The 10,652-nt window shown below is 36.6% G+C and overlaps 1 protein-coding gene across 4 annotated transcripts in view; it reads right to left on the reverse strand.

The window, feature by feature from the left end:
* Positions 1 to 10,652, reverse strand: part of slc4a11 (solute carrier family 4 member 11) — a 50,643-nt gene that overhangs the window by 25,972 nt on the left and 14,019 nt on the right. For 2 of the 4 annotated variants that reach the window (XM_016240157.1, XM_016240155.1), the window contains exons 5-6: positions 8,082 to 8,114; positions 5,270 to 5,351 (exon numbers count right to left, since the gene is read on the reverse strand). In XM_016240157.1, the coding sequence (XP_016095643.1) occupies positions 5,270 to 5,351; positions 8,082 to 8,114 (115 nt within the window). The remainder of the gene's footprint in view (positions 1 to 5,269; positions 5,352 to 8,081; positions 8,115 to 10,652) is intronic. The other 2 variants (XM_016240158.1, XM_016240156.1) reach the window with 1 other exon arrangement.

The raw sequence follows: 10,652 nt of genomic DNA on the forward strand, positions 1-10,652 counted from the left end.
ACAAAGTGCACTTGACTACATTGTGTTTCTGGATATAAGCCCAGTCATAATGCTGTTCTCCTTCATTTTATCATAATTCAATGAATCACTGCTGCCAGTATCACTAGAAAAATCTGCATAATTGTCCCTTTTATATAAAATTCCGTTTACCACTTGTTTTAAGCAGGTGGTAACAAAAATTGTAGCACTGTGCATATAGCTGCTGCTTAAGTTTAACAGTGAGATGTTGGTGAAAAATCACACCATTTAACGTGCTGTATTTGCCAATAGAAAATAAGACTTGTTAGTTTGTGCAACAAATGTGTGGGATACTAAGAGAGACTGAGTCCCCTGGCACAAATGCACAAATGTCAAAGTGTTAAAAGTTATGGATTTAACAGACAGTCAAAAAAAGACCATCTATTGACAACACACCTTTGTTGTAGCCTACTTTGTGTGTGGGTGTGCTTGTGTGAAATGCCGCTTCTTAATATCCTTGTGTTAGCATCAAGAAACATATTTTAGAGATACTACCGTATTGGCCCGAATATAAGACGACCCTGATTATAAGACGACCCCCCTTTTTCCAGATGTACCTTTTGGAAAAAGGCTTTTTAAAAGCCAAATCTTGTTTTTTTCTCAGTAAAACACATTTTGTCTTCAATTATTTCCATATTGCATATTTTTCCTATTTTCATTTTTGTTTTGAAAGTATGGTAAAAACTGGTAAAATGCACCAACAATCACATAAAAAAATTATACACTTAAATTTTTTTTTTAAAAACAGGCAGCCCATCTGAATTAGGACATTTAAGCTATCCATCTAATAGTAGCCTACCAAAATCTTATTAAGAGTAGAAGTTAAATCTTACTGTAGTCTTCAAATCTGGGTACTGTCTTACGTTTTAAAATCACAAAGGGAGTTTGGTCCCATCAGGCTAACGTGACAGTCATGACTCATGCAGCTGTAAGGTTTTCTTTCTCTTTTGATTTTACTCGCGATCTTTACAACACGCATTACATTACGTATTTCATGGCACACTCATTTTATGCGTATTTGGCGCCACCTATTGTTGTGGGTGTATTATTGACATGTCAAAGTCTAGACCCTGAATATAAGACAACCGCGTTTTTTCAGATGTATTTCCAAGAAAACAACATCGCCTTATATTCGGGTCAATACGGTTAGTAGGGAGCTCTCAAGGTCATCAATTATTTTGTTGATGTAACAAAAAAATGTAACAAGTAAATAGTAACATGACACATTCATTCCACTACGCTTCTATCAATCCAATCTCAACAAAAAATGAGCCCACTGTGAGCTTTCCTAGGTAAATGATCCACTATTATAGACTGATGTTCCAGAATAAATTTACTTTCATCAACAGCTTTCAAAATTTCACAAAGGTTTGTTAGTGTCTAATGTTTGTTTTTGTGTAATCTTTCTTTAAAAACACTGAGACAACCTTGTTGGCAAAGGCTAATTTCTCTAGCCCTGCCCACCATTGCTGTTTAAACATTAGTACAAATAGCATGTTACTTCTATTTAAAGGGGTCATATGATGCGATTTCAAGTTTTCCTTTCTCTTTGGAGTGTTACAAGCTCTTGGTGCATAAAGAAGATCTGTAAAGTTGCAAAGACTAAAGTCTCAAATCCAAAGAGATATTCTTTATAAAAGTTAAGAGTCAACCACACCTACCTAAAACGGCTCGTTCTAACACGCCCCCACATGTCTACATCACTATGTGGAAATATTAGCATAATGCCGCCCAAATGTGCACGCAAAGAAAGGCGGCGTGGTTTCAGGAACAGCAGCAGTGTTGATGCAGCCATGTCAGTGAGAGCATTTATCATTATTTGCACAATAAACTGACACCTAAGACAGGTATCAGGAAGGACAGCTAATCCTCCTTGCAGTGGCAAACCTCAACAACCCGATCTTCCTTCCTAGTATTGTCTAGTACTTTTAAAGTTTTCTCACCGGTGAATGACACATGATGTAGCCCAGCGGTTCACAATTCCAGTCTTCCCATTCTGCATATTTTGCATGTCTCGCTTAGTTAACACACCAGATTCCCCTACTCCCTGAGCAGGGGAAATCCGTTGAAGTTTACTTCACTTCGGAACATGGGCTGGAATTGAGAACCGCTGATGTAGCTTATTGTAGTAATGTTGTCTCTGGTATTCTGGTCTGTGAGCGTTCATACGTTCAGGGGGCGTGGCTTTGGATGGCGATTGCAGGGAGGGTGGGACGTTCACTTTCAGTGCTATCAGGCTAAAGTTAGCATTTTCTAAGATCTCCTACTGCACCTTTAATACTAGTAAGAAATGTTTCTTAAGCAATAAAGCAACATATTAGAATAATTTCTGAAGGATGATGTAACGCTAAAGACTTGAGTAATGGCTACAATAATATTTCACAATATTACTGTTTTTAATGTATTTTTGATCAAATAAATACAGCCTTGGTGACCATAAGAGACTTCCTTCAAAACAACCTCAACTTTTAAACTGTAGTGTGTGTTGTGAGCTACATATAACAGAGTTACGTCATTTAATTACAAAATAAATTTAATTGTAATCTGTTACAGCTACTGAGAATAAAATGTGGAATTAAATTACACTTATGTATGAAAATGTTAACACTTGGATAACCCTGCCTGGTTTAAATGTTTGAAAATTATTAATTGTTTAAAACATTCAATAGAAATTTAGAAATGTAATCAAAAAGTAATCAAATGTAATCAGTTACATTACATTAAAGTAATTGAAATAGTTACACTACTTATTGCATTTTAAATAGGGTGACTTGTAATCTGTAACCTATTACATTTCAAAAGTAACCTTCCCAACCCAATGCCAATCCTCTGCCTCCTACTACTGCAAGACCAGGATACACTTACCATCTGAAGAGATTTACACCCCAGTGAACCTCAAATAGGGCTTGAAAGATCCTCAGGCCCATCACATCATGGGCATCACCTATTCACTTTCCTTCCTTGGACAGACATGCTAGTCATGCACACAAGTTCATCTTGCCATGATAACAACTTCTTCCCTGAGGCCATCCGCCTCCTCACTGGCCTCATGAAATGATTATACTGTCCATGCTCAAACTGATCCAGTAGTATTTCATTATCACAATACCTCTGTCTATCAGAGGTTGAGCAGTTTCATTTTAAAGTCAGAACCATGAATTTCAAGTGAGATGGCAGGAGGACATGCCAGGGCGCATGTTCACTAGACTAACTCCTTATAGACAGCTGACAACGCATCAGCACTATGAAGACATCTTAACCCAAGTGAAGGTGATAAATGACTTTTAATTGATGATTCAAGCACTCACTGGCACAGAAGTGCAGTGGCAAAGTAATACTGGCAAAAGCTTCTGCTTTCATAATGCATGTTTGACCCGGCTCAACCCTGGATTGGCCTTCTTCACCGAACCTCTCAGACTGATTGCTTTTTTTGCATTTTTTCAGAGAGACTCTGAAGTCCGCTACCTTGTTTTGTACTGAGGTGTCTATGTCTATGAGTGTCATCTGATGTTGTACTCTTGCTACAGATAAGTCTTCTGAGCATTCTGTACATTGACCTCAGAATATTCCATTTATCTTGATATTTTTTCTGGACAGCATTCACTAGGAGAAACTGTACGAAGCATCTCTCAAATCTCATTGCTACATGCTGAGGTTACACTGGACACATAGTTCTGGCTCTTTTTTGCTATAGAGAATAAAGAGTTTATGTCATTTGTGACCATGGACCACAAAACCAGTCATAAGTAGCACGGGTATATCTGTAGCAATAGCCAACAATACATTGTATGGGTCAAAATTATAGATTTTTCTTTTATGCCAAAAATCATTAGGATATTAAGTAAAGATCGTGTTCCATGAAGATATTTTATAAATTTCCTACAGTAAATATATCAAAACTTCATTTTTGATTAGTAATATGCATTTGATTAGTAATATGCATTGCTATTTTCTCAATATCTTGATTTTTTTTCTTCAGATTCCAGATTTTCAAATAGTTGTATCTCAGCCAAATATTGTCCTATCCTAACAAACCATACATCAATGGAAAACTTATTTAATTCATCTTTCAGATGATGTATAAATCTCAATAATAAAAAAATTGGCCCTTATGACTGGTTTTATGGTCCAGGGTCACATTTGTATTAGAACATATGGTCATTAAATTAATTTCACATTTATAACAACTGGGCACAAATATTTCTTAGTTAAAACTAGGGCTATCAATTGATATACAGTCAAATGTAATTAATTATATGCTGAATTAATGATACCCAATAATATTTGCATATATACAAAAACATTTACATTTAATTGCTTATCACTTAACACATTGTCACACCCCTGGACTTTATCTGTGTGTTTTTTCCTCTCCATGTGCCTGCCCTGACCTAGTTTTCCCATGTGTTTTATTGCTCATTAGTTCCAGGTGTGTCTCGTCATCCCCTCGTCAAGTTCTGTGTATTTATAGTGAGTCCTGTTCTAAGTTTCTTTGTCTGGTATTGAATGTTCATCTTTCCCCGCTAGGTGTGTGTTCCTGGTTCCTTGGATGTTAATTAAAGTCTGTTAGTTTGAAGTTTACTCGACGTCTCCTCGTTCCTCGCTCCTCACAGTAGCGGTATCGTGACACACATACTGTAGTTTACATATTATTTGGATATAACGATTAAATGTGTTTGTTTGTTTATTATTGTTAAATATTTATATACAGCACACTACCCTTCAAAAGTTTGGTGTTGGAAATATTTTTTCATGTTTTTGAAAAAAGTCTGAAATTCTTACCAATGCTGCATTTATTTAATAAAAATACAGTAAAATATGAATAATGTGAAATATAAAAATTAACTATCTATTTTAATATATTTTAAAATATAATTTATTCCTCTGATGGCAAAGCTGAATTTTCAGCAGCCATTAATACAGTATTTCAGGAAAAGTTCAAAAGAAAAGCATTTATTTTAAATAGAAATCTATTGTAAAAATATACATGTATTTACTGTGAATTTTAATCAATGTAATGCATCCTTGCTGAATAAAAGTATCAATTTCTTTAAAAAAATATATAAAATTGTTACTGACCCAAAAATTTTTAACTGGACTTTTTTTTTTTTTTTTATTAAATATGCAATTTAATTTGCCAGTCCTAGTTATAATAATTTTGTGGACTGTCTTGTGGAATTTCTTCAGACACCCCTGTTCTAGAACCTCTAAAAGGTCAGCATTACAGGTAAGACAGATTCAGGTAACTCACAGGATACAAAGCCAAGACTGCTGGTACTGGATCCCCGTGGCTGTGGCCGTCACACACTGCAGCGTCTCTGACAATAGATGCACTGTGAGGAGAGAAGGCAAGGGGTCAGTCGTGAGCGGCCATGCAATTTGGACAATGGATGACCATGCATGAAGACAGAAACTAAACAATCAATTCAAGTTAAATTAAATCTGGATGCCACTTCAAAAGTACTGCACATCATGAATTTGCCACCAAGATTACGTCAACTGACTTTCACTGTACATGATGGCACACACCAAAAACAAACAAGAGGATGTGAATTGATGGAAGGGCCGGTAATTAAATCAAAGTCCACTCGTCTCCATGAAAAGGCTAATGCATATCAAGGTAGAACAGAAGCAGAAGCTCACCAGAGGACAATACACATCACTGCAGCCAGCGTGAGTGACAATGAAGACCTTTCCAAGAACACCACCAAATGTTTAATTCAAATTAATCAATCAGTGTGTGTGCGTGTGTGTGTGTGTTCCCTGCCCTCTGTCTTGTGAAGGTGTGAGCTGTCCAGCATATTAACAGCACACATGTAAAAACATGTACGTGTGTGTATGTATGTGTGCATATGTCCTCAGGTGACAGGTGTGAGTTGTTCAGCATGACCAGCAAAAACAATACGTGCATGTGAATTTGTGTGTGTGTGTGTGTGTGTGTGTGCTGTTTAGCAGGCAGGATGGATGTCTCTGGCACACAGTCACACTGTCTCATCAATAAGACATCACACACTCACACCGTGGACAGATGGGTATCACCATGACAACACACTCAGCACCATCGAGAAATAGACAGGAAGAGAGAAAGAATGAGAAAGAGGGGAAAAAAGAGGGAAACTTATCAATGGAGCAATACAGAGCAATATGAAGACCATGGAATTGGCAGGAGGACAAACAGCTGAGATAATTGTGTACTTGGTGTGTTCGTGAAGGAAAAACCAGACCAGACCTCTTGCCACAATTCTTTTGGGCCATAAAAGCAAGTACACTAAGGCAAACATGCACACCTTCACAAACACTACAGCTGGATGATATATTGAATATTTACAATACTGTATATTATTTTGTTGCAGATGGAAACAGAACTAATTCTAGGATGTTCTAATGATTTTTGGCCATTACGTTTGTAAGACTGCGCCAGTAGGATAGTTTCATGCTTGCTCATTGTGTCACAACTTGTATGTTAATATGTGAGTAGGTTGATAAGATTCAACAATCAGGGTTATTATAGATAACTAAAACCATAAAAATGTAACTTGAAATAAACGCTGAATTAAATAAAATAAAATAAAACATTACTTTATTTCAGCTAGTTGCCGAAGCAACATTTCTCATTTTCATTTAGTGTAACTTGATGTACTAAAATAATTGATGATGTACTAAAACTAAAATAAAAATTAATAAACAATATTTAGGTATATAAAAGAATGCACTGAAATAGTTCAATGATAGTATACTTGTATAATTATAATAGTCTCAAAGATACTAAAATAAAACTGTCAACCATTTGTGAAAAATATTAACAGATGTGTGGCATTTTACTTGCTTAAAATGTTTAGTAAAAATATATATTATATTATATTAATCTTTATCTTACTTTAATTTAAATTACAGTGTATTTATTATGATATATATATATATATATATATATATATTAGTGGTGTAAAAAATTAGCGCGTTAACACAGGCGATACATTTTTTCAGTTTAACGCGTTAAACATATTTAACACAATTAACACAGGGGTGGGGCTCGCAAAACGAGAGCGGAAACGGTCCTGTGCTCGGAGCGTGTGCTCTTCAATTGCACGCACAAAGGCGTGTGCTGTAGCCTGTATCCTTTCATATCAAAGCACAAAATTAACTCATCTAGAGTTTCATGCCAGAACTCTGTATATATATATATATATATATATATATATATATATATATAGTATCATAGTTTCAAAAATTATGTATATATAGTTATATTATATTATTGTTATACATATAAATAAGAATGATTAAATATCATTATTTTTGGATGATTTAGTTAGTAATATTTGGAATCTATGTCTTGGTTATTTTCAAATAGTTTTTAGCTATTTGAAAAAAAGTATAGATATGTATACTGCATTTTGTCAAAAAGCTGAAAATACCCAGATATAACGTTTTCAGCCATATCGTCCAGCCATAAAATGCACGCATTAACATTCAGGCAATCAGCTAGGCCAACCCCACCTCACCCCTTTTGATAACTGCCAGAGGCCTGGACATCAGGATGGAATGGGATGCTTTTATTCACACACACTAAAGACTTTTCCTCTAGATATAAAAAAGTCTGTTCGCTCCTTGTGTCTGTGTGTGTGTGTGTGCTGCATAAATATTAAGCAAAAAAAGACATCAGAATGACAGTGGACTTTTTCAATCACAACAGCGGAATCCATGCACAGCCAATCAGCCGAACGGCAATGAGGCAAGAATGAGAGAGCGAAAGGCAATGATACAGCCCAATCTAAAGCACCACCACGGGGAAGGGAATCACTCAGCATTCACCACCGACTCTTTTAAAACAACACCGAATCTTGTCATTTCAAATGTGTGGATACTGATTTCAAATTGGATTGTGTCACTGCATCAACTGGAAAATGCAGCAAATTGATGGATCTGAATAAGAAAACAGAGACTCGCATATCTGTCAGACTAATTGTACGTGTCAATCACATCCACTGGAAACATCAGCACTCAAGAGAGAAAACACACATGAATTGTGGGTAATATCCCACGTCTGATCATATCGTTCTTACCGTTGTCATAGAAAATGAAATTCGCCGACCTGTCTGTGCGAGAGAATTGGAGACACGCAGACGCACACACAGGCACACACAAACACACACAAACACACACTGAGTTCAGCTTGGAGAGGAAAGAGTTAAAGTTAGGTTGAGCACAGAAACACATGTTGTGAACCCTAAAAGCAAGCAAAAAGAGTGAAACATCTCTCAGACACAAATTCAGATAACCCACCACCCACACAGACACACCGACCGAACCACCCTCTCTCACTAATTGGGGCTGGGTTGTCAGGCAGATGCTCAGGTCTCTTTACTCAGACGAAATATGATTTTTCTCCATCTTTCATTGTGCTTGCATCTTAGCTGAATGAGATCTTTATTCCCATTTCATTCTAATTTGATCTTTAGACTGATAGACTTTGGGTTGAGTGTCTGTGTGTTAAAGACCTGCCACATGCACATACAATCAATGCGCTCACAATTAGATCCCATTCATGTATTCTCAACCAAATGATCATACATTATTATATTCATGACATTCACATTTCATAATCCAATCACACATCAGTTAATTTGCATGTTCCCAGGCTCATATCATTAATATGATTCTCGCTCACATGTGAGCTATGTATCTTAGCAACAGAGACAAGAGGGAATGTATCATCCCTAGACTTGAAAAAAAAAAAATCAACTAACGATAACTCACATCTCACCATTCACGCGATCTGACAGAGTCCGGGCACAGATTAGGTGCCGTGTTAGAATGGACTGGAGTGATGGCACAGTAAAGTCCAGGACTGGGCTTAATTGGTGCCCAATGATATTCGGTGTTCAGTGTGAATTTGGCAACGATGATAAGAACACAGAGATTACTGGTGAGCCGGAAACGATCAATACAATCCAGAAAAAGTGTGCTGCCAGCTTGGAAAAATCTCAGAAGGAAATGACACATTCATGCAGCCTGATAGTGTGATTATATATGTTGTGTTGTCATGAATATTTCATTTATTTTAGTGAATTTTGATTCAAGAAATCATTCAGAAAGACTCTGAATGAATCTGTGAGCAACAAGTACAAATTGAATCATCAGAATAGAAAATATTGGAGCATTGAGTGGTGTATTACAACATATAATATGCCAACCTGTGTCTCTCAATGAAAGAGTAAGTGTTTCTGGCAGGAAGTCCTAATTAGGTGCTTAATTTCAATGCTAGGGGTTTCAAATGTATAAATCAGGATATGAGGCATTCAGTTTGCCAAAAACACTCTCACTATATAGTCACCTTAATCATTTAAAAAAGCAGCATGAACTGAAAAATCTGTTTCTAATCTGAATCTCTGGTGGTGCAGCATCACCTCTAGCTGAGAGTATGCCAGAGGTTTCTTGTGCTTGGAAGAATCTGTCCGTCTTCCTGAGAGAGAAAGAGTTAGTGATACAGAGACCAGCTGAGCTCATAATGCAGGGATATTTGAATTACATAGCTTGGGGACCATTTTTAGAAAATGTTGGGTGTCCAGGGGCGAGTGAATAAAATGACCCGGTAGAGTAGATCTAATGATAGCTGCAGTAATGTGCAGTAACCAACAGCAAGCACTACCAGCCTCACATTTGAACATGCTGGTCAGTCTTTAAAATATGTTTTCTTGCTTCATAACAATAATGAAACGCAATAAAATTAAATAGTATTTTATTAAATCAAAATTAATTAATTAAAAAAATACACGTGTAATCACAAATTCTACACACACAAAAAACAATGATAACATTAATAAATTATTGTGTAAAGTCTGGAATACAATACACGAGTTTAGAAATCTAAAACGATTTGAAAAAAACTAGGCATCATACACTTGCCAACTTTGTAAATGGCTACAGAGAAAAACTGGGCATCATACACTAAATGACTGAAGACCACACAATATTAGACTTTTCAAGTTGTCCCAAACACAACAAAGTCATGCAAACACATGCACTTCCTTGCTAGAATCGACTCAAAATATCATATTTGACATTTTGGATGGACTCTTACTGTGTGTGCACACCAAAAGCGAAGCGAATCTTCACATTGCGTTATCGCTAGAGATGCACCGACAGATCGGCCAGGGATCGGAATCGGCCGTTTTGTTACCGGCAATAACGTCAGCCGTGCATTCTCGCTCTCTTCTCTCCGACGACCCCTTCTCTCTCACACACACGTCTCATTCGCTCCGGTTAAATAGTGCTTGTATTGCGCAATATTTTAGTCATTCCCGCAGGTTTCGCACTTACACCAAAAAGCTTGTGAGCCACAAATACCATAATTAGTGGCTAACTGCGCTAAAACAGTCAAATACATACAAAATTATGTCAAAATGCCCATCTTGGCAAGTATCCAGTAAAACACAGTCAGTTTTGGAACGTTAAATAGTTGAGAAAGAGAACGCATGTTGTGTAACAGTATATTGGGTCCGTGGATAAACTCTTAAAGGGACCGCAGTCCAATATTCCTGCTGCTGTCCGTCATGTTAATCAAAGACCAAAAGACAAAGAAAATCACTTTCTGCTCTTGACTCCATACGTTTTATAACTTTAATGGTAAGCAT

Source organism: Sinocyclocheilus grahami, unplaced genomic scaffold (genome assembly GCF_001515645.1).
Source record: "Sinocyclocheilus grahami isolate Dianchi unplaced genomic scaffold, SAMN03320097.WGS_v1.1 scaffold583.1, whole genome shotgun sequence".
NCBI lineage: Eukaryota > Metazoa > Chordata > Actinopteri > Cypriniformes > Cyprinidae > Sinocyclocheilus > Sinocyclocheilus grahami.